This window comes from Cervus elaphus, chromosome 15 (assembly GCF_910594005.1).
Source record: "Cervus elaphus chromosome 15, mCerEla1.1, whole genome shotgun sequence".
NCBI classification, from domain to species: domain Eukaryota; kingdom Metazoa; phylum Chordata; class Mammalia; order Artiodactyla; family Cervidae; genus Cervus; species Cervus elaphus.
Genome location: NC_057829.1, coordinates 79,006,908 through 79,032,885, shown reverse-complemented (window position 1 = coordinate 79,032,885; position 25,978 = coordinate 79,006,908). Strand labels below are relative to the sequence as shown.

Here is a 25,978-nt window from a genome sequence, read left to right as displayed (position 1 = left end):
AGTAATAGAAGAAAGAAGCAGGACTTTGGAGAAGCTCAAGTTAGGAAGGTTAAGAAAGAACAGATGCCTATGATATGCTGACTCACAAGCTGAGGATGGCAATAAGTTATGGCTGTAGGAACTACATGGGGTCTAATATTATCAGACCTTCTATTTTATTGTAACTAAGGGGTCAAAGGCTTTAGGATCTATCCAGTTCCATCTACCAAGTTATTAATTTTACTACTAAAAAAGCTTTTCAAGACCACCTATTTGTGGAATGTGTTTCTCACTATTCCTTCTGTTCTTCCTGTTATCACAACTCATTTCTTAAATTGTTTTTCACATTCTGACTTTTTAAAACCATATCTACTACTGTATAAATATTCCAAATATAACCCTGAAGATACTGATAGGGTCACAAGATGAGGTCATCTCACAGAATAAATTATCATTAGAGATTTCTCTCATCTTTCTTTTGTTGCGAAAGTATGGGTAGGATTCAGAATTGGAAAGATACTAAAAGAGATGCAAAATTGTAATTTAAAGTTTTGAACTTATCTCTGAGTCATGTTTGAATTGAGGCACTATCTTACACTCATAGTAGCCTGGACATCCATGATAAAAACAAACAAACAAACAAACAGACTTACTTACAAAAAGAAACCACTGGCTATATCTGCGAAATTACCCAGGGATCTCAAAGGGCTACAAACAATAAAAAGAAAGCAGTGGAAGGTTCAAATTTCTCTTTCTCATCTTGTTCCTTCCTCTGACTACAAACAAAATGAAAATATCTGTGTGCATCTGTAAAGTTATATTCTAGAATCAAACAGCCAAGCTTTGTAAGAAAATATTGTTGTTTTGAAAATTTTTAATTTATAACAGTGCCAACACTCTGGTTAATTTTACCTTTTTCAGCAATAAAGATTTTGCTTGTTTCTTCCCCTGTCTTATTTCTCCTGGGATATTTGAGCTGTCAATAGAGCTTGTAGTTTTCCCAATGAGTTAACTTATTTGGTCAACTAGGTCAGTTTTCAGCATAGCCATTATTTGGGACTCTTCACTACTCTTGCCACTTGGACACCCTTAGGTATTTTTCTACCAAAATAACTTGAAAATTGAGAATGACTGATGATGTGAAATTAGTGTCTGGGTTCAAGTAAAGAAAGTATTTTTAGTGCTCAAAATTCTCCCAAGTCAGGCTTCAACAGTATGTGAACCATGAACTTTCAGATGTTCAAGCTGGTTTTAGAAAAGGCAGAGGAACCAGAGATCAAATTGCCAGTATTCATGGGATCATTGAAAAAGCAAGAGAGTTCCGGAAAAACATCTATTTCTGTTTTATTGACTATGCCAAAGCCTTTGACTGTGTGGGTCATAATAAAATGTGGAAAATTCTTCAAGAGATGGGAATACCAGACCACCTGACCTGCCTCTTGAGAAATCTGTATGCAGGTCAGGAAGCAACAGTTAGAACTGGGCATGGAACAACAGACTGGTTCCAAATAGGAAAAGGAGTACATCAAAGCTGTATATTGTCACCCTGCTTATTTAACTTATATGTAGAGTACATCATGAGAAATGCTGGGCTGGACGAAGCACAGCTGGAATCAAGATTGCCAGGAGAAATATCAATAACCTCAGATATGCAGATGACACTACCCTTATGGCAGAAAAGGAAGAAGAACTAAAGAGCCTCTTGAAAGTGAAAGAGAAGAATGAAAAAGTTGGCTTAAAGCTCAACATTCAGAACACTAAGATTATGGCATCTGGTCCCATCACATCATGACAAACACATGAGGAAACAATGCCAGACTATTTTGGGGGGCTCCAAAATCACTGCAGATGGTGACTGCAGCCATGAAATTAAAAGACGCTTACTCCTTGGAAGGAAAGTTATGACCAACTTAGACAGCATATTAAAAAGCAGAGACATTACTTTGCCAACAAAGGTCCGTCTAGTCAAGGCTATGGTTTTTCCAGTGGTCATGTATGGATGTGAGAGTTGGACTGTGAAGAAAGCTGAGCGCCAAAGAATTGATGCTTCTGAACTGTGGTGTTGGAGAAGACTCTTGAGAGTCCCTTGGACTGCAAGGAGATCCAACCAGTCCATCCTAAAGGAGATCAGTCCTGGGTGTTCATTGGAAGGACTGAGGCTGAAGCTGAAACTCCAGTACTTTGGCCACTTGATGAGAAGAGCTGAGTCATTTGAAAAGACCCTGATGCTGGGGGAGATTAAGAGCAGGAGGAGAAGGGGATGACAGAGGATGAGATGGTTGGATGGCATCACCAATTCAATGGACATGAGTTTGAGTAAGCTCTGGGAGTTGGTGATGGACAGGGAGGCCTGGCGTGCTGCAGTCCATGGGGTCGCAGAGTCGGACACGACTGAGTGACTGAACTGAACTGAACTGAAACAAAGCACAAAGTATAATCTACACTTTGCTGTGGATGCTGTTGCTTAAAATAATTTCAGGTTTTAGGATCTGATATTTTGCTGATTAAATGCTCTGCCCAATAGTAAAATAGACATTACACAAGAAAACATCATGAAAGTTAGGTAGAAGTTTCCACATTCATAATCATAGTAACTGGGGTAAGAATGTGTTTGTATTGACTATGAAAAAGGTTACTTAACTATTTAAACACTAGAGTACTTCAGTGAATACTGTATCAGTTGTGGATATTAAAAAACAGATCTATTATTTTTTATAGGAGAAGAAAATGGCAACCCAATCTAGTAATTTTGTCTAGAGAATCCCATGGACAAAGGAACCTGGCAGGCTACAGTCCATGCGGTTGCAGAGTTAGACACGACTGAAGCGCTGAGGACACAGCACATTTTTTTATAAACACAGTTCTTAACCACAGATGCAATGCTTACAGAATAACTCACTATGACACAGTAATTCTAATATAGTAAGCAAAGAAGGCTCAATGTTAGTAAACATTAGTCTTTACAATTGCTCATAAGGCTTTACACGATTGCACTCCCTTATTCCCCCTATAATCTTTTCTTCTACCAGTCTCTTCTTCAATCACTCCTCTCTAGCCACACTGGTCTGCTTGTTATTCACCAAACATCCAGCCATACCCTCTCCTCAAGGTCTTTGCACTGGCTATTCTCTGCCTAGAAACCTCTTTCTCCAGATTCCTCATGGTTTATTCCTTCACCTCAGTCAAGACTTGGCTCATCTCTCCTTTTTTCACTAAGGATTATAAGGATGCCTGATAAGACCACTGCTATGTAGTTCTGTTCTGGAAGTTTTTGTTAATGCAATATATCAAGAAAAGGAACAAGAGATAGAATGATTCAAAAATCCGGCACACAGTTCTCTTTCTTTTTAATTTCTTCAAGCAAATATGATTATTGTATACTTAGTAAATCCAAGACACTGTTAGAAATAATGAAGAGTTCAGTAAAAAGGCTAGTAACAAAATAAATACCAAAAACTAATATTTTTTTTCTATTTACAAACAACAAGTAGAAAAAAAACAGGAAAGATCCCATTTATAACAGCAAAAACAAAATAAATAAAACCACAGGTAAACTCAACAAGAAGTATCTGGGACCTATATGAAAAAGTCTATACTGAGGAACATAAAAGAAAGTATAAGTAAATAGAAAGACACACTGTATTTGTGAATGTGAAGATTCATAGTTGTAAACATATCAGTTCTCCCCAAATAAAATGAGTATAATATTAATTAAAACTCCAATACTTTTGTTGGATCTTGATAAAATGATCTCGAATTCATTTTGGAAAACAAACAAACAAAAAGAATCAGGAAAATTCTAAAAAAGAAATTGTTCTTCCAGAGCATCAAAGATATTGTAAAGCTAATGTAAGTTAAATGAATGTGATACTGGTGACAAAATAAATAGATTAACAGAATTATATAGAATATATTAGAACAGACACAAATATACAGTTTCACACAAAAACACAAGCTGGTGTGTAAATGTGACATTTACCCAAGAGAAAAATAAGCAATCATTTTTATTTATGAGTAAGAAAAAATCTTGTAAAAGTTCTGGAAAAGACATTGCTTAAACAATGAATTTCAGAAACAAAAGGCTTAAAAATTCTAGTAACACAAAGATTCTAAATTTTGATTAAAAAAAGTTACAAATAATAAAATTTTCAACAAATGACATGAAAGAGTTAATACCTATTGCATATAAAAAGCTAGAATTCAGTGAGAAAAAGACAAGAAAAGGATATTATTAGGCAATACACAAGGTAACTATAAGCAATACTAACAAATGAAAATATAAGTAACCTAAAAAGTTCAAATTAAAACCATAAAAGATGTCACTGTTGACACATTTGTGAAGAAAATCAATCATTCCTATTGCACAAATAGTGAAATTGTGGAAATACAACCTAGGACTTTTCTGAGGACAATTTGAAAATTATCAAAAGCCTTAAGAATACAGTTGACCCTCCCTTGGATAACACAGGGGTTGGGGGACTGATCCTTGGTACGGTAAAAATCTATGTATAATTCATAGTTAGATCTCCATAACCACAGTTCTAATCCTCACAGTCAATCAATCAGATCATGCAGTACTGCAGTATTTATTAAAAAGAAATCTTCATGTAAGCGTACCCATGCAGTTCAAACCTATGTTGTTCAAGGATCAACCGTATCTACCAATTTGATTTCTAGGACTTTACCCTAAAAAAATAAGTGTATAGGGATGTATGGATAAAAGTATCATCACAATGATATTAATAATTGCATTATAAATAGGAAAATCAGTTAGAGAAAAATATATAATAGCCATTTAATGGGAAACTATGCTACCATTAAAATTTGTTTACTTAGATATATACTTACTGATATATCCAAGGTATAGTAAATAGAGAAAAAGGCAAAGGAGAAAGGGAAAGATATACCCAATTGCATGCAGAGTTTCAAAGAATAGCAAGGAGAGATAAGAAAGGCTTCTTAAGTGTAAAATGCAAAAAAAAAAAAAAAAAAAGAGGAAAACAATAGAATGGGAAAGACTAGTGTTATCTTCAAGAAAATGAGAGATACCAAGGGAATACTTCATCGAAAGATGGGCACAATAAAGGACAGAAATGATAAGGACCTAACAGAAGCAGAAGAGATTAAGAAGAGGTGGCAAGAATACACAGAAGAATTGTATAAAAAATATCTTAATGACCCAGAAAACCATGATGGTGTGGTCACTCACCTAGAGCCAGACATCCTGGAGTCCAAAGTCAAGTGGCCCTAGGAAGCATTACTATGAATAAAGCTAGAGGAGGTGATGGAATTCCAACTTACCTATTTCAAATCTGAAAAGATGATGCTGTTTAAGTGCTGCACTCAATATGTCAGCAAATTTGGAAAACTCAGCAGTGGCCACAGGACTGGAAAAGGTCAGTTTTTATTCCAATTCCAAAGAAAGGTAATGCCAAAGAATGTTCAAACCAGCACACAATTGTGCTCATTTCACATGCTATCAAAGAAATGCTCAAAATTCTTCAAGCTAGGCTTCAATAGTACCTGAGTTGAGAACTTCCAGATGTATAAACTGGGTTTAGAAAAGGCAGAGGAACTGGAGATCAAACTGCCAACATCCACTGGGTCATAGAAAAAGAAAGAGAATTCCAGAAAACCATCTGCTTCATTGACTATGTTAAAGCCTTTGTGTGGATCACAGCAAACTGTGAAAAATTCTTAAAAAGATGAGAATACCAGACCACCTGGTTTGGAACACACCAAAAAAAGATGCCCCTCATCTAAAGACAAAGAAGAAACCTCAGTGAGACAGTAGGATGGGTACAATCATGATAAAATCAAATCCCATACCTGCCAGGCAGGTGACCCACAAAGTGGAGAACAATAATACCAAAGAAGTTTTCCCACTCTTGTGAAGGTTCTCAGCCCCACGTCAGGCTTCCCAGCCTGGGGATCTGACAAAGGGACTGGGAATCCCCAAGGAATCTGACCTTGAAAGCCAGTGGGATTTGATTATAGGACTTCCACAAGACTGGGGGAAACAGAGACTCCAGTCTTGCAGGGCACAGACAAAATCCTACACACACCAATACCAGAGAAAGGGAACAGTGACCCCACAGGAGACTGAACCAAAACTACCTGCTAGCGCTGGAGGGTCTCCTGTGGAAGTGTGGGTTGGCAGCGGCTCAGCACAGGGATGGGTACTGGCAGCAGCAGTCCCAGAAGGTCCCCCTTGGCATAAACCCTCTTGAAGGGCAGCATCAACCCTACTGCAGAGCCCACAGACCCCAGGGCTGGGTCACCTCAGGCCAGACAACTAACAGGGAGGGAGCACAACCCCACTCATCAGCAGACAATTAGATTAAAGCTTTACTGAGCAACGTGCGGCCCACTAGAGCAAGACCTAGTTTTTCCCACCCTTTCCCTCCCATCAAGAAGCTTATAGAAGCCTCTTAGCTTCATCCGCTAGAGGCAGACAGAAGAATCAAAAAGAACCACAATTCCACAGCAGCTAAAACAAAAACCACATTACAGAAAGCTAATCAGGATGAAAATGCAGAGTTCTGCCCCAGATGAAGGCACAATATAAAACCTCAGAAAAACAACTAAATGAAGTGGAGATAGCAATCTTTCAGAAAAAGAATTCAGAATAGTGATACTGAAGATGATCCAGGATCTTGGAAACAGAATGGAGAAGATGCAAGAAATGTTTACCAAAGACCTAGAAGAACTAAAGAACAAACAAACAGAGATGAACAATATGCCTGAAGGAATCAATAGCAGAGTAACTGAAGCAGAAGAACAGACAAGTGACCCGGAGGACAGAATGGTGGAAATCACTGCCCCAGAACAGAATATAGAGAAAAGAATGAAAAAAAAAAAAAAAACACAAACAAACCTGAAGACAGCCTAAGAGACCTCTGGAACAACATTAAATGCACGAACATTTACATTACAGGGGTCCCAGAAGCAGAGGACAGAGAGAGAAAGGACCTGAGAAAACATCTGAAGCAATAATAGCTGAAAACCTCCTGAACATGAGAAAGGAAATAGCAAGCCAGGTCCAGGAAGCACAGAGAGCCCCAGGCAGGATAAACCCAAGGAGGACACCCCGAGACACACAGGACCAAACTGACAAAAACTAGAGACAAAGATAGAATATTGAAGCGACAAGGGAAAAGCGACAAATGACGTACAAGGGAACTCCAGTCAGGTTATCAACGGGTTTTCAACAGAAACTCTACAAGCCAAAAGGGAACAGCATGATATATTTAAAATGATGAAAGGGAAGAACATATAACCAAGAATACTCTACCCAGTAAGAGTCTCATTCAGATTTGATGGAGAAATCAAAGGCTTTTCAGACAAGCAAAAGTCAAGAGAATTCAGCACCACCAAACCAGCTTTGGCCTTCCCAGGTTGCACTAACAGCAAAAAAAGAAACAAAAAACCCACCTACCAATTCAGGAGACCAAACAGATGTGAGTTCAGTCCCTGGGTTGGGAAGGTCTCCTGGAGGAGGACATGGCAACCCACTCCAGTATTTGTGACTGGAGAATCCTATGGACAGAGGAGCCTGGTGGGCTACGGTCCACAGGATAGCAAAGAGTTGGACACGACTCTTAGCATGCACGCAAACCAGCTTTACAACAAATGCTAAAGAAACATTTCTACTCAGGAAACACTAGAGAAGGGAAAGACCTACAAAAAATAAACCCAAAACAATTAAGAAATGACAATAGGATCATACATATTGATAATTATCTTAAATGTAGATGGATTAAAATGCACCAAAAGACATATACTGGCTGGGTGGATGCAAACATGTGCATGTTTGCATTTCCACTTACTACATCACTTTGCTTGACCCCACAAATTGTATGTAATCATTTTATACTGTTAGGTTAATGTTCCCATTATGGCTTACAACTGTAATTATTTTATTTTTTGTCTGGCTGTTGATTGTGAAAACTGATAAACATCTTTTACTACTGTGATTATGTAACTGTTACTCACTAAATACCATTGTATCATGATTGGTCAACAGAAAAATAATAGAATTCTATATCACTAAATCTATATAATTTAATAGAAAAACCTATAATCACTTTTTAAAAATCCAGATGCATATCAGAATTATCTTGGAATTTTTTGAAAAATACAAATGCCCAGGTAATGCTTTTCTTCTCCAAAGCTCCAGATATGTTTCTAATGAGCAGCCATGATTAAAAGCAACTGGACTATATGATGATCTTTTACTTTATCTAGGTTGTTTCACTTTTTCTATTTCATATCCAGTGCTCCCATTTCATTTAGTTTATGTGTTCCAATTTGTCCATCTCTTCTTTTTTTGTGTTCTTTCTCAAGCCTTTATCAAGTGTAGCAGAAAAGCTTTTGTATATACATACATAAATAGTATGTATATGTATTTTAGAAAACTTAAGAATTTTTGCCTAACTAAAAAATTTATGACATTTTGATTTCACTTGTTTGACTTATATGAATAGAATACTAGATTTCTAATTTTAAAAGACACTTTTGCAACAAGCAACAAAGGTTTACTGTATGGCACAGGAACTCTAGTTAGTATCTTGTAATAACCAATAATGGAAAACAATCTCAAAAATAATATGTGTATATATGTATAACTGAATCACCTTGCTGTGTACCTGAAACATTAGAAGTCAACTATACTTCAATTAAATATATATATTAAGGGAAAAAAAGACTGAGAGGAGCAGGAGCTGATAATAAAGAAGAAAAGAACATTTTAGAGTAATAGCCTGGTCTATTTTCCTATTGTGGTGGTCACATATCTCCCATTCCTTCCACTTTTCTGTCTTCTCTTGGGAGGAATTGATTAGAATTTTAACTAAGAAAACCTGGACTATATTTAAAACCATGGAACTAGCTTGAACCAAAGAAGCTGAGGTAGGCAGCCTTTCAACTAATCTTGAAATATTAATTTAGGCTATAACAATTCATAAGAACACACAAGCACCAAAGGCTATAAGAAATTCTTCCCAACAGCACTGAGATGACAGGCACAGCTATGCATAGCCAGTTTACCTTTGACCGTTTCCAGTCACCTTTTCTGAACCCATCTGGGGTTCCAAAGTCCATAGACAACCTTCTCAAAATAACCCTCCATCTTCAAAATTCTTCTTCTTCTTTTCCTCAAATAAAACTCCCATTTCTAGAGAACTGCTGATTCAGCTAGGCATTAATCTGACTAGGGAAAGAATAGTAAAATACAAATAGTGATAGGCCAGGAACAGTCTGTAATGATACTTCTTAATCTGAAAGACTCTCCCTGGGGAGCTACTTTGAAATAAGGTGACTTCTGTGCAATTTGACAACTTAGGAAGCAGAACCTTACCTTACCTATCACTACATCTTCCTGTTCTGTCAGGATATAAAACAATGGAATGCTGAGGGTAGTGAATTTTCATGTACTGCTTTTAACGGAAGATCTATAAAATGTCACAGCTTCTTTAAAACATACATTTTCCTGCTCATAATAAGAAAACTTGGCACACAAGCAAGAGAAGATCAGACCTCAGTCAAGTATTCCACAATAATGCTAGAAACAGGTTGGAGATATTCACATCAACTTGTCAAACAGCAGCTTTAGTTCCAAGAAGACAGTTCATTCTTCAAGAACTCAAGAAAACAAGAATGGGGGAAAGAACAATTTATATATGCTAACTGTTGGCAAAACATAAGTCTGAACAGTTCTCACAGAATAACAACGTAAACCCTATAAAAATACCACAATAGAAGAGAAAAAGAGAATTCCCTGGAGAATTACAGAGAGAAAATACTGTATATATCTATAATAATTTTACTATAAAGTACAAATTCTTTTGCTAATCAACTACTTGATGTCCTCAAGAGGTACAAACAAAGATATGTCCACTAAAAAATAAGAGCAAGAAAAGACTCATTTTCTATTCAAAGACAGAGAAATGCTGGATAAAATATAAATAATTTAAAACATATATCATTAACATAGGGAAGCCTATGAAGAGAGAAATATCATGCCAGAAGTCATCACACTAGAGTTCAAGTCCAAAGGGGTATCTGGATACAGGCAACAGGGGCTAGGATTGTAAGAATGCTCAAATACGACTCAAAGTCAAAGCCAAAGGGAGATGAAACTGGATAAAGTCAGGAATAAAACAAACAAATGGGTTGTTATAAGCTTTTACACAGCAAAGGAAACCATAAACAAAACAAAAGACAATCAACGGACTGACCGAAAATACTTGCAAATGATGCTACCAACAAGGGATTAATTTCCAAAACACACAAAGAGCTCATACAGCTTAATGTCAGAAGAGAACTCAATCAAAAATTGGGCAGAAGACCTAAATAGACATTTCTCCAAAGAAGACATACGGATGCTCAAGAGGCATATGAAAAGATGCTCAACATCATTAATTATTAGAGAAATGCAAATTAAAACTACAATGAGGTATCACTTCACACCAGTCAAAGTGGCCTTCATTAAAAAGTCTACAAATAATAAATACTGGAGAGGGTGTGGAGAAAAAGGAACTCTCCTACACTGATGGTGAGAATGAAAATTGGTGCAGCCACTATAGAAATAGTTTGGAGACGACTTAAAAAACTAAAAATAGAGTTACCATATGATCCTGCAATCCCATTCCTGGGCATATTCTTGGAGAAAACTATAATTTGAAAAGATACATGAACCTCAATGTTCATAGCAGCACTATCTGCAATAGCCAAGACATGGAAGCATGTCAAGAATGAGAGATGAATGGATAAAGAAGATGTGGTATACATACATAATACAAAGGAATAATACTCAGCCACAAAAAAAGAATTAAATGATATCATCTACAGAAACATGTATAGACCTAGAGATTATCATATTAAGTGAAGTATGTCAGATGAGAAAAATACCATACAATAACACTTATCTGTGGAATCTGTGATGCAAATGAACTTATTTATGAAACAGAAATAGATGCACAGACATAGAAAAAAAACTTATGGTTACTAAAGGGGAGAGTAGGACAGAGCAGAGAAATAAATTAGGAGTTTAGGACTATCATATTATATACTACTATAAATAAAATAGATAAATAACAAGGACCTACTGTCTAGCACAGGGAATATCATCATCTTATAAGAACCAGTAATGGAAAAGAATCTGAAATAGAATACACACACACACACACACACACACACACATATATATATATATGTTATAGCTGAGAAAAGGAGAGAAGCTAAAGGCAAAGGAGAAAAGGAAAGATATACACATCTGAATGCAGAGTTCCAAAGAATAGCAAGGAGAGATAAGAAAGTCTTCCTCAGTGATCAATGCAAAGAAATAGAGGAAAACAATAGAATGGGAAAGACTAGTGTTATCTTCAAGAAAATGAGAGATACCAAGGGAACATTTCATGCAAAGATGGGCTCAATAAAGGACAGAAATGGTATGGACCTAACAGAAGCAGAAGATATTAAGAAGAGGTGGCAAGAATACATAGAAGAACTATACAAAAAAGATCTTAATGACCCAGATAACCACAACGGTGTGATCATTCACCTAGAGCCAGACATCCTGGAGTCCAAAGTCAAGTGGGCCTTAGGAAGCATCACTAAAAACAAAGCAGGTGGAGGTGATGGAATTCCAGCTAAGCTATTTTAAGTCCTAAAAGATGACGCTGTTAAAGTGTTGCACTGAATATTCCAGCGAATTTTGAAAACCCAACAGTGGCCATAGGACCGGAAAAGATCAGTTTTCATTCCAATCCCAAAGAAGGGCAATGCCAAACAATGTTCAAACTACCACACAATTGCACTCATCTCACACACTAGCAAAGTAATTCTCTGACGTCTCCAAGCCAGGCCTAAATAGCATGTAAATCGAGAACTTCCAGATGTTCAAGCTGGATTTAGAAAAGGCAGAGGAACCAGACATCAAATTGCCAACACCAGTTGGATCACAGAAAAAGCAAAGGAGTTCCAGAAAAACATCTACTTCTGCTTTATTGATTATGCCAAAGTCTCTGACTGTGTGGATCACAACAAACTGTGGAAAATTCTTCAAGAGATGGAAATACCAGACCACCTGACCTGCCTCCTGAGAAATCTGTATGCAGGTCAAGAAGCAACAGTTAGAACCAGACATGGAACAGCGGACTGGTCCCAAATTGGGAAAGGAGTACGTCAAGGCTGTATACTGTCACCCTGCTTACTTAGCTTATATTCAGAGTACATCATGAGAAATGCCAGGCTGAATGAAGCAGAAGCTGGAATCAAGATTGGTGGGAGAAATATCAATAACCTTAGATATGCAGATGATACCACCCTTATGGCAGAAAGCAAAGAGGAACTAAAGAACCTCTTGATGAAAGTGAAAGAGAAGAGTGAAAAACTTGGCTTAAAACTCAACATTCAAAAAAGTAAGATCATGGCATCTGGTCCCATGACTTCATGGTAAATAGATGGGGAAACAATGGAAACAGTGACAGACTTCATCTTTTTGGGCTCCAAAATCACTGCAGATGGTGACTTCAATGATGAAATTAAAGGACACTTACTCCTTGGAAGAAAAGTTATGACCAACCTCTCTCTCTCTTTAGTCTCTAAGTCATGTCTGACTCTTGCGACCCTATGGACTGCAGCCTGTCAGGCTCCTCTGTCCATAGGATTCTCCAAGCAAGAATACTGGAGTGGGTTGCCATTTCCTTCTCCACAGGATCTTCCTGACCCAGGAATTGAACCTGGGTCTCCTGCATTACAGGCAGATTCATTACAGCTCATGTTCTGAGCTATGAGGGAAGCCCTAGACAAACCTAGACAGCATATTAAAAAGCAGAGACATTACTTTATCAACAAAGGTCTTTCTAGTCAAAGCTATGGATTTTCCAGTAGTCATGTATGGATGTGAGAGTTGGACCAAAAAGAAAGCTGAGCATGGAAGAATTGATGTTTTTGAACTGTGGTGTTGGAGAAGACTCTTGAGAGTGCCTTGAACTGCAAGGAGATCCAACCAGTCAATCCTAAAGGAAATCAGTCCTGAATATTCATTGGAAGGGCTGATGCTGAAGCTCCACTACTTTGGCCACCTGATGTGAAGAACTGACTCAGTGGAAAAGACTCTGATTCTGGGAAAAACTGAAGGCAGGAGGAGACGGGGACGACGACACAGGATGAGATGCCTGGAAGGCATTACCAACTCGATGGACAGGAGTCTGATCAAGTTCCAGGAGTTGGTGATGGACAGGGAGGCCAGGTGTGCCGCAGTTTGTGGGGTAGCAAAGAGTCAGACACAACTAAGTGACTGAACTGAACTGATACATATATGAATAACATGTTATATACATATATGTATTATATGTATGTAATAGAATCACTTTGCTATACACTTGAAACTAACACAAAATCTTAAATTAACCATACATCAATTTTTAAAAGTACCTACAGGAAATTGCTGACAGAGACTACCTCTCAATCTGGAAATAAGGCAGAGAAATAAGTATAACGACTTCAACACTATCAGACTTTTCAACTAAAATGCTGCTTCTGTTCTTTTGCAAAAAAAACAAAACTGCCTATGCTGGCTATGCATGTGGAGTAATAAAACTTCACCACCGGTTTAGAGATGCAACAGAAAAGTGAGCTGCCTCTGTTGATCCATGAATAGAAAGGGAATCATACCCTAGAACCCCCAAACCCACACTTAAATTGTTCATGGATGTGAGATTCAAATGTCTCCTAGCCAGGCAGTGCAGAAATCCTGAGCCCAAAAATTAACATGAAAATTTATCCTGAACAAATGAAATCTGCACAGTTCTGGCAGCAGGGTTGAAACTGCTCCTTAGGAACATCTTTTTTATCGAGACTAGGTAGGACTCCCAAGAAAGCAAAGTTCTACTAAAGATAAGTTCACAATAAAAAAATTTAAGGCTCATAAAAAAATATACCACCATGTGAAAAGGTCAACAGATGTCACAAGCAGAATTCACAGAAGAGGAAAGAGAAACAGTGAATTCTAAGAGAAAAAAAAATTAATTTATTCACTCAATAATATGTAAAACCTACTGTAATTCAGACTGTTCTAGATAGTAAGAATAACAGTAGTAAACAAAAACAGATGAATATGTATTCCGTGCAAAGTTTACATCCACAAGGGCTTCGCATTACATTAACAAGGGCTTCGCAAGTGGTGCTAGTTGTAAAGAACCCACCTGCCAAAGCAGGAGACATAACAGACACAGGTTTGATCCCTGGGTCGGGATGATCCCCTGGATGAGGGCATGGCAGCCCACTCCAATATTTTTGCCTGGAGAATCCCATGGACGGAGGATCCTGGCAGGCTACAGTTCATAAGGTCACACAGAGTTGGACAGGACTGAAGCGAGTTAGCACACATGCAGCACAAGGAAAGATAAACGGTAAACAGATCAACATAAAAATGTCAAGAGAAATTAAGAGCTACAAAGAAAAATAAAGCAGAAGCCAGGAAAGAGATAGAGATGGCATGAGGTTTATATATGGTTTATATATTATTTTATATACGGACCTAAGGGAGGGTCAAACTTTTTGATTTTATGACTTCTGGTCTTTAAGATTTTACAGCCTTAAAAAATTATTGAGGAATTTTATTTAATTATTTTTGTGAGTTGTATCTATAAATATTTTCAGTATCAAAGATTAAAACTGAGAAACTTTTAAAGTATTTAATTCACTTAGGAATAATGACAATAAATTTGTTGTATACTAAAATAAATATATTTTTATAAAAATATTTTCCAAAACAAAATGAAGTAAGAAGCATTGCATTTGCATTTTTGCAAATCTTTTCTAAGTCTGGTTTAACAGAAGACAGCTGAATTCTTTTTTTTTCCCCATTTATTAGTTGGAGGCTAATTACTTTACAATATTGTAGTGGTTTTTGCCATACATTGACATGAATCAGCCATGGATTTATATGTATTCCCCATCCTGATCCCCCCTCCCAGCTCCCTCCCCACCCCATCCCTCTGAGTCTTCCCAGTGCACCAGCCCTGAGCACTTGTCTCATGCATCCAACCTGGGTTGGTGATCTGTTTCGCCCTTGATAATATACATGTTTTGATGCTGTTCTCTCGAAACATCCCACCCTCGCCTTCTCCCACAGAGTCCAAAAGTCTGTTCTGTACATCTGTGTCTCTTTTTCTGTTTTGCATATAGGATTATAGTTACCATCTTTCTAAATTCCATATGTATGCTTTAGTATACTGTATTGGTCTTTATCTTTCTGGCTTACTTCACTCTGTATAATGGGCTCCAGTTTCATCCATCTCATTAGAACTGATTCAAATGAATTCTTTTTTAATGGCTGAGTAATATTCCATGGTGTATATGTACCACAGCTTCCTTATCCATTCGTCTGCTGATGGGCATCTAGGTTGCTTCCATGTCCTGGCTATTATAAACAGTGACAGCTGAATTCTTATATCTGCTTCTTTATCCAATCTCTTGCACTATGTTTTTGGTTGAAGTATATGAAGAAAATCTAGCCTCACAGATGTACAGTTGGAAATGACTGGAGTATTTTAATACCCTAATAATTATGCCATATTCTTCAGGAATTAAATGAGTGGCAGTTCCTTAAAGGTTAGTTGCAATGTGGGATCTGAAACCATTTCAATAAATTTTTCATCCTGTTACAATAAAAACCATTGGTCTAAAAAAAAAAAAAGAGAAAAAAAAAAACAACAAAAAAAAACCATTGGTCTATTTTGTGCTTTGAGTGGATCTTCTATCCATGTACAATTAAAATCATGTGCTGGTCATTTCGAAAATATTCCTTCACTGAATTATTCAAGTCCTCCAAATGTTGATACACTCTATAATGCAATATTAAAAACATTTATTAATATCACCTACAAACTCAGAAAAATCTTTTATGTACTGGGAAACTGTACATACAGTGACAAACAGTGACACATATAGTGCACATGTAGTGACAAATCTGAGTCTTTCAACATTTTAATTTTTGTGTGAAAGGTTGAATATTATCATTGGCAAAATAATAATATTTGCCTTGACATCAGGGTCATTTCATTCATTTTTGAGAAAATTTTGTCAAGTACTCAAGTCTAAATAACTACACTTATCTGTCAATTATTCAAGTAAAAAGGATGCTCCAGAAAAAGAATAGCTAGTTCATACTGAAACTCAATCATACAAATACTCTCCTGTGAGACAATCATTGTACTTCAGAATATAGAAGTACTTTATGTGAACTTCCCATTTCATCACACACAATATTAAAAACACATACATAGAATGGTTAGTTTCAAAACAATATTTTTTATACTTTAATCAAAGGCATACAGTGAAATTGGTGGGTTTTGCTTTCTCACTGTGAGTGTGTGGCAGTGAATAATACAATGATACAGCCGTTTGTTGCCACTGCCTTAATTTGTTCTGAGGCGCCAATATTTGCCTTTGCACTATCAGTGTACATATCAGAACAGTGCAAATGACAAATAATAGCTTTATATTATTAAGAAAATAGTTCGACCTCACAAAACTCTTCCTATAGAGTTTTGAAAGCAAAACTGTGGTGTGGCAAACTGTGGTGTGGCATAGAGTCCCTTGGACAGCAGAGAGATCAAACCAGTCAATCCTAAAGGAAATCAACCCTGAATACTCTTTGGAAGGACTGATACTGAAGCTGAAGTGCCAATATTCTGGCCACCTGATTCGAAGAGCCGACTCACTGGAAAAAACCCTGCTGCTGAGAAAGATCGAGGGCAGGAGGAGAAGGGGGCAACAGAGGATGAGATGATTGAATGGCATCACCAACTCAATGTTGGTGATTAATCTGAGCAAACGCCAAGAGATAGTGAAAGACAGGGAAGCCTGGAGTACTGTGGTCCGTGGGATCACAAGGAGCTGGACATAACCGAGTGCAGAACAACAATGGATCATAGATCACACTTTGAGACCCACAGCTCTAAAGTGCCAACTAGGCTGAGAGGTAAGGTAACCAACCATCAAGATTTACATGTGACTGTTCCAATGTGAGAACTGAGTCTCACATTCTCATAGACTGGTTGGCCTCCCTACCAGGAGAGAGCTAAAAGTGTGTATAAAACACCAATAGCTGAGAGAACCATTTCAAGCAGAGAAGACACCAAGTGCAAAGGCCCTGAGGTCAAAGAATGGCTGGTACACTCACGAAAATTCTTTTAGTCAATTTAAAAACCCACTACAAAGGTACACACCCTAGAAGATCAGATTATCCTTAGGTGAGCTACTAGGAAATGCCAGTGCTACATTAAAATATCTGGTGAACTACTGTAGTTCCCCATTTTAGAAAAGAATTCATGACAAGCATTATAAGGCTTTCTTTAGAGAATTAAAGAGAAAATTTAAAGTAATTACAGAATTTTTAAAAAGTGAGAACATCAAGAATTTTGAATTTACTGTTAAGTTTCTATAGTTGAAGTTGCTTAATGTCAACCCTCTAATTAAGATAGAAGGTTGTTACATAATTTACCTGCCAATTACTCTTGGTATCATTTAAGAGTTGTTCAGTGAATGTTTGTTGAGCGAATGAATAAGAGAAGTGAAAAGCATAGCTAATTGATTTTCCAGGAAATCACAAATCAAAAGGTAAACTTTTTTAAAGGTATTCTTTTGTGCTGTATATTCTTAGGAGGCTAGCAAACTAAATGTTAATCTCATGCTTTCTGCATACTGAGCCACAAACTTACTGTCTTTAATTAGATCATTGTCTCAGTTCCTGGGAAGGAAGTATTTCTTTTCTTTCCTGTTTAAAACACTTCTAACATTTCAGGGTAAACAATTTATTTAGAGTAGCTCTTTTTAAAAAAAGAATACAGGCACACTAGTAGATTAAACAATTAGAAACAGTGCAGCAGATTTTCTACCTCAGGGATCCAAGCCAGGAAACGGGCAACTTTTGTGATTTATAAGCATTTGCAAATAGAAAGGCTATCTGGCATACTGTTATATGGTTTGCTCTCTACTGCTATTACCATGAAATGTTACTCAGATTTTCTTCAGATCATGAAAACAAACCTGAGAAAAAGGGAGTCCAACAAAAGCTATATGTAATAATCTTTTACTTCATTTAGAAATAAAATCATTTCAGTTATATTAAGAGAAAGATTACTACTTCTCAGAGACAAGACCCTCCCATAAAAGAACTGCAACCAATTACATGACCATTAATTAAGTAGGCCGTCTAGAAAACAGATTTGCAAAATGGCCAATGGGCACCTGAAAAGATGTTCAATATTAATCTCATTAGGAAACTGAAAATACAAACCACAATGAATTACCTTCTCCCAGCCCCTAAGATGGCTATCAAACCAACCAAATATCCCAAGAAAGCAAGTGTTGGTGAGTACATAGAAAAACTGGAACCTTCATATATTCCTGGTGGCAATGTAAAATTGACACTACAGAAAACTTGGTATTTCCTCAAAAAGTTAAACCTACAATTAACCATATGACCAAGAAATTCTACTCCTAGGTGGGATACCCAAGAGAACTGAAATATAATGTTCATACAAAAACTTGTACACAAATGTTCACAGCACCATTACTCACAATAGCTAAAATGTGGAAATAACCCAATGTCCATCAACTAATGAATGGATAAACAAAGTGCATCTATACAATGGAATATTATTCATATGAATGTTATTGTATGATTTTACTTACATGAAATGTCCAGACACAGAAAGTAGACTAGTGGTGACCGAGAGCTCATGAGGTTTGAGGGAGGTGGAGGAGTGACTGATATGGGGAGGAGTGACTAATATGGGTACAGAGTTTCTTTTTGGGGTGATGAAAATATTCTGGGCTCAGATAGTGATGGTTGCACAACCTTTTGAATGGACTAAAAGCCACTGCTTTGTAACTTTTAAGATGTATCTTTATTTTTTAAAGTAACCTCACAGCTACGTCCCCCAGCTTAAGAAATAAAACATTATAGATATAGCTGAAATACCCTGTATATCCTTCCTTGATTACATTTATCTTCTACTCCCATCAGAGATAATCACTAAGTTGATGTGTTATTATCATTCCTATGTATGCCATTATAATTTCACTATACACATAGAAATCCCTTACAAGATGTATTATTTGTTCTGTGTGTTTTTAAATGGTATCATGCTTATGTAACTTTTATAGGTTGCTTTTTTTTTTTATCACAAAGCAAAATTATCATGCCAGTTAAGTAGTTCAGAAGAGAGGACAAAATACACGAGAGTAAAAGGTATACAACAGTCACTGCAGAGAGTGAGAAAGAGAAATGCAGCTGTTTTCCAGGCAGTGTGGAGGTCTCAGCTGAGGCTAAAGCCAACATCCATGTATATATACATTGGATCAAATCTCTCCTGGAATCTCCTGAGTGTTGGCATAGTAGTAAATAATTGACTCACCCAGAATATAATTCTGGAAGTAGGTAGCTGAGGTAGAATGGAGAAGAAGGTCACTGAACATGTGGAGATCAAAGAACCAAGAAGTCAGGAAGGTAGCTGAACAGTACATATAGACAATGACATCATACAAGATGCTGGCAAGAGTTGAGATAGAGCGGAAGCCTGAGAACCAAGTGCCAAATTCTAAAGAACAAGGGAGATTACCCAGTGAGTGAGTAAAATGACAGAAAAGAGCAGGGAGGAAAGTTGGCAGAGTCTAGAATACAGGATTAACTACCACAAGCAGGTAGAGAAATAATGTCCTGGAAGCAGCACTGGGGAGTGAAGAGGACATCCACCAAACCATCACCTATGAGGTACCTTGGATGTGAAAGAAAAATCATCTTCCAGAGAAGAGACTCCAGAGTCAGTGACCCCCACAGACTGCAGTTCGCCAGGCTCCTCTGTCCATGGGATTCTCCAGGCAAGAATACTGGAGTGGGTTGCCATACCCTCCTTCAGGGAGGACATGGACTTGTGCAACTGACCAAGGTGAATAAAAAAGGGGAAATACACCTAAACTTCTATGAGAACTTAAAAAAATCAGCTATACATGTTTAAGACAAGAGAACTTTGTAATTTCATGTGAAAAGGTCAGAGATTAAAAGCAATTAAGAATAACTACCCTCAAAAGTGTCTTGGTCATGACTAACAGAGCTACATGTATGTATTAAACTATGATAAGGAGGATTTGAACTTTATTTTTCAAAATTAAGATCAAATAATTCACATGTGTTGTTATTTAAACAAATGTTAATTGGAGAAGAAATGCCTTTCTTTTATCTATGTTTTAAGCAACTTTTCATCGACAATAAAATGAAACATAAGTAGTATATAAATTTTTCTTTGATTAAACTTCTTAAAAAGGGGAAAAATCTTAATTACACAGCTTCAATATTATAAATGATAGTAATCTGTGATTTGTTCTTTCCCTAATTAGGTAATAAGAGTTCAGTTCAGTCACTCAGTCGTGTCGGACTCTTTGCAATCCCATGGACTGCAGCATGCCAGGCTTCATTGTCCATCGCGAACTCCCAGAGCTTGCTCAAACTCATGTCCATCGAGTCAGTGATGCCATCCAACCACCTCATCCTCTGTCATCCCCTTCTTCTCCTGCCTTCAATCTTTCCCAGCATCATGGTCTTTTCCAAGGAGTCAGTTCTTCGCATCAAGTGGCCAAAGTATTGGAGTTTCAGCTTCAGCATCAGTCCTAACAGATTAAGACTCTGCCTGCTGTTCTAGGAGGGTTCATAATTTTCATCAATTGAAAAAAATGAAAGCATATATTCTGAAATAAAGAAATAAATGAAGCCACCTTAAGTTACTTATTTCAATACCATTTTCCTTTAAAAATTCATGAAATATTATTTCATTAGTGTATGATGTTTATGTAATAGGTTAAAACTGGAAGAAGAAAAAAGTAAAACTGCCTCAGATTTTCCTCCATTTACTTCCTCTTGAGGGAGAATGGCTTTATGTTAGGTTTTTTGTAATATGTTTCTAAAGATTAAAATGTCCCAATTTTAACCATATATTACCATTTTTAAAAGAAGAAAACTCTTTCAAATGCTTAAAAAAGAACAAACATTCTGCAAGTCCCTAATTTTGATTTTTCCTGTCATCAATATTATAAAACCTTTCCTTGACGATCAGAAGCTATAGGCATTGGTAAGCATTAACACAAATCCAGAGAATGTTCTTGTCTTTCTGTTTTCACATTACCAAACCTAACCAGGCATATCAAAGTTCTCCAATTCACAAAGTACTCATACTACATAATCTGAGACTTTTGCAACCATGTATTTTAAAGTACTCATTGAGCCCTGAAAGCAAATGCTATCATTCAAGTTCTAATTACATGCTACTTGGGTTTTACAGAACAGAAAAATATAAATACTATACTTCCTGAATTCATTTTTTGACCACAAGCAACTTCCAAAATAAATGCCCAAAATACTTTCTGAATGTATCACTGTGCAAATAGCTCAAGCACTGGCCCATTCAAATTATGTTCTAGTTTCTCCTTATGCTGCTTCTAGTTGATAAATTGGTCAATAAATGCCAAGTCAAATATGCAAGTAAACATATTTTCATTGTTATTGGCAGACATATAATTAACTCTGAGAATAAAAGAAACAAGAAATCAATTTATGATTACTTCTTCAGTTCTTCCATTAGTCATTTACATTGTAATTGTGGTTTCACTTTAAAGATCTTTATACACACACACACACACACACACCCCATGTTGACTATATAATAAATCAAATTATTTCAGTTATAAATTAGTACTGTATGAACTGTGAACCACATATGTTAATTGTATTAGTAAAAGCAATTGTATTACTACCCACATATATGAGCTGATTAAAAAGCAATGTGCATTCATGAACCTATATTAATTAGTAATTTCAACAAATGTTTCCAAACAATGCTAGGGATTTGCTCTTTCTTCTCTCAAATAAAACTATTTCAATCAGCTTTTTATGTATGTGTATATGTCAACAAACTACATTTCCATTTTCAGCAAAATAAGCTTTTAACTGAGAAAATATTACAAAGAGTAAACCTACTATTTCCTAAAGATATTCAAGAATAAACCTTTTTTTTTCCTTAACATTTGTTATCTGCCAAGTCAGTATCTTCGCCAATCCAGGAAATAAACACTTGCTCAAAAACTTACATTACTATCCTTTTAAAAATATTGCCCTAGACTAGATGCAAAAGCTTCAGACACTATTATATGTGAATTCCATGAAGAAACAAGTTTAAGACGAGCTTTAAAAAACGTTTTAATAAAATACACTGCCATTACTCAGTTACTACTTTCATTATTGTCATTTGTTTTTATTTATTTTTTGTCATTTGTTTTTAAATTATATACCATGAACAAGTCATTTAACCTCTCTTTTTCCTCCCCTAAAAAGGGGTATTAATGTTGTTCCTCATCACAGAATTCCCGACAGGATTAAAAGAGTTAATACAAGGGAAGCATCGAGAACAGTGCCCAACATACAGTAAGGGCACAGTAAGTGTTAGCTATGCATTACTTAATTTCATATGTTTTGCCTATTACTTGTATTAGCTTCTAGTTAACAATTCTGAAAGTATCTTAATTATTTTTAAAGAAGAAATTAAGCTACACCATGACATTCTTAAAACTTTGCCCATGCCACCAGCTTTTAGAATTATTTTTAGCAGTTAGTTTATCTACTACTCACAGGCAAAATAGGACCTAAGGTCTCACTGAACCATATTTCCAAATTCTATTTTAAAAGACAGTACATCCTGAATATTCATTGGAAGGACTGATGCTGAAGCTGAAACTCTAATACTTTGGCCCCTTGATGCGAAAAACTGACTCACTGGAAAAGACCCTGATGCTGGGAAAGATCGAAGGCAGGAGGAGAAGGGGATGACAAAGGATGAGATGGTTGGATGGTATCACCGACTCGATGGACATGAGTTTGAGCAAGCTCCGGGTGTTGGTGATGGACAGGGAAACCTGGTGTGCTGCAGTCCATGGGGTCGCAAAGAGTCAGACATGACTGGGCAACTGAACTGAACTCTCCCTATTATCTCCCTTTTAGTACTCATTCACTCAAAACACCAATGTATACTGTGTGTTATGGAATACAGGTTGTGGGAATAAAAGATGGTTAAGAAAAAAATTCCAAATACAGTGTCCACAAAAGAATGAGGGATACAAACATGAATACAAGTATGCTCTGTTGTTTAATGATAAGGTGATATCCCAAATGCTATGATAAAAATCTTTCCAAGATGTACAAGGGAGGGCTCTTGGGTGGTGTTTGAACAAGAATTGAAAGGAAGAACTGAAGAAGCTTAAGAGATGGAGAAAGAATCTATGATTATTTTATCCAAAAAGAGAACTGGAAATTTCTCACAGTGTTACGCCTACTTGACTTATTTTAGCAAACAGACTTTCTCAGATTTCCCGCTGCACACTGCTCACATAATTTATCTTCAGGAGTTGGATAAATATTTTTGTATGGCTGTCTACCCTCCACTCATAGCAAGGCTATGGGTGACCTATTTGGATGATGTGCTTAGCTCCCATCCTCCCAAAGCTCAAGAGAGATCTTCCAAAACCCACTTTTATCACACCATTCCCTGATCAAAATCCTGCAATGGTTTCCTCCTATTCCCAGGCCATCAACCCCTGCTTTGTAGATTTCTCTCCACAAATGCCTTGCCTATGCCTCCCTTTTGTTCATATTCTCCCCCTGCTCCAAATACTTCTTACTCTTATATTTCACTCTGCCTCTCCAAAATTCTATCCACATTTCAAAATTCACCTTCAAGATAACATCAGATTCCTTTGTTTCTGTGTAAAATAACAGAACTTTACAAATGCTGCAGAAAAGACTGAAATGCTAGTGGAAAAAAAATGATTCCTCTGGATGAAAGACATGTTCAAAATGTGGCAGAAAACTGAAAAATAAATGGTAAGATGCAAGGAGGGCTCCGGACGGAGCGGACACATGTGTACCCATGGCTGAATCATGTTAATGTATGGCAGAAGCCAATACAATATTGTAAAGCAATTATCTTCCAATTAAAATGTGAAAAAAAAAGTCATTACAATAAAAAAGGTAGAGACTCCTTTGAAAGTTACATTCAATTGTTTCATCAACACAGCACACTTCTTAAATTATTTATTCTTCTAAACTTATTTCCCACACGAACTACTTAATTGAATCATTCTTTTTCCAATGGCATTATGCTCTTTTGAAACGTTAACCATTCCACAACAGGGACAATGAATTCTTCATGACTTAAATTGGTTTCTATAGGACAAATTCATGTTAGAGTGGAAGGTGTCACCAGATTCAGAACTTTAAATATTACCAGACAGCATGGAACAACGCTCACTAACATAGTAGCATGCTTCATGAGGGTGGGTGTGTGTGTGTGTGTTTGTGTGTGAGTGTGTGTGTCTTTGTACGTGCTCATACATGTCTGACTCTTTTGTGACCCCATGGACTGTAGCCCGTCAGGCTCCTCTGTCCATGGGATTCTCCAGGCAAGAACACTGGAGTAGGTTGCCATTTCCTCCTGGAAGGGATCTTCCCCACCAAGGGATCCAGCCTGCATCTGGTGGGTCTCCTGCACTGGCAGGAGGATTCTTTATCATAACCACCACATGGAAGGACAACTAGTTAAATAGTATCATATCCTCAAAAAGTCAAGTAAAAACACCTTTTCAAGTGATAATGAGCAAGTTCTCTTTGTCAATACCTTAGATTCCAACTGAATTTTCTCTTCATTCAGCTGCTCTGCTGCTCTCTGGATTTTCCCACGACATCTGTTTATTTCGGACCTTACTGTAATAAAAATTAAATGCGTAAACACGCCCATCTCTCTGGAGTCCCTATTCTGGTGCCTGTGATAAGACACCTTTCAGCTGTCTTTCCCCCATCCCTCACTGCTCTGCCCACTGCCCACGGCCTTCCCTGCGGCTCCAAGCCCCCAACTCAAAGAGCAGAGGCCCTGACCTTCCCGCATCAAGCGGCGACTCTCCTCCGCCTGGTGCTCAGAGAATATGATGTGCTGGAACAAAGACTCCAGACTCATCTCAGGCTGCGCTCCTGCCGCTCCCGTCTTCGTCCTTAAAATACTTTATAACCGAGTCTGAGGATCCTGGAAAGCAGAAAGAAGCCTGATTCCAGGGTCATTCCTGGTTCGGCCTCCAGAGGCCTGTCCCCCGCCAACACCAAGTACAGGGCCCCTACGGGGTGAGGTGAGGCCCGAGGCTCCGGGGCCTCGACCACACTCCGGAACTCCGTTTCCTCCATTAAGTTGGACAAACTTGCTTTTTTCCCCCTCCCGTGCGCCTTCGTTTCTCCTGTGACCTGTCTCAAACTGCCCTGTTCCCCTGGCTGAGCGCAGCTCCCCTCAGACAAGGCCTTGGCCCCGGTGCGGGGTTCTTTTTCTTTCTTGTAGAGGGTGGAAACAAAAAAAATGGAGTCACCGAGGCCTGAGCTTTGGAGCAGTTTGGATAGCAGCCCTTTCGGGGCTCGGGCTTTTCCTCTCATTCCCCTGCCCCCCAACGCCCAGTCTCAAATACAAAGTCCTCAAAGCAATCTCTCGGCAAAATACGTACCTGCACCAATATGGTGGGCTGGACACCTAGCAGAAGGCCTCACTTCGCGGGGTTCTCTGGGAACTGAGCCTACGGTGTCTCGTTGGGCCCATTACACGTCATTCAGTTGTTTCGCTTAGTTCCGCTCTGGCCACGTGGCCGGCAACAGTGTTTAGGTCATCCTGGGAGTTGGCGTGATCTGTCTCCAAGGCACAAACCCAGTCTTACAATAAAGTACAAAGTATCTGTGATTCTAAATATAAACTTTTGCAAAGTCTTATCATTTGACGACGGGAAAGACTGCTATAAATGTACAATGTCTGACATTCGCCTTAATCATTCCTTTGTAATCAGGGCATATCTTTTTTGTCTGCTTTAAAATTAATCATTGCCTTTTGTAATCAAGCTGCGGTAATATTAA

The 25,978-nt window shown here is 37.6% G+C and overlaps 1 protein-coding gene across 2 annotated transcripts in view; it reads right to left on the bottom strand.

Annotated features, from left to right (window-relative positions):
• CCDC172 (coiled-coil domain containing 172) overlaps positions 1-25,702 on the bottom strand; it is a 53,235-nt gene extending 27,533 nt beyond the window's left edge. Inside the window, exons 1-3 of one of the 2 annotated variants that reach the window (XM_043926401.1) lie at positions 25,579-25,702; positions 24,971-25,115; positions 24,714-24,799 (exon numbers count right to left, since the gene is read on the bottom strand). In XM_043926401.1, coding sequence (XP_043782336.1) covers positions 24,714-24,799; positions 24,971-25,049 — 165 coding nt within the window. In that variant the 5' untranslated portion in view covers positions 25,050-25,115; positions 25,579-25,702. Of the gene's footprint in view, positions 1-20,570; positions 20,740-24,713; positions 24,800-24,970; positions 25,116-25,578 lie in introns of those variants that run through there. The other variant, XR_006345439.1, reaches the window with a different exon arrangement.
• Positions 25,703-25,978: the final 276 nt, after the last annotated feature.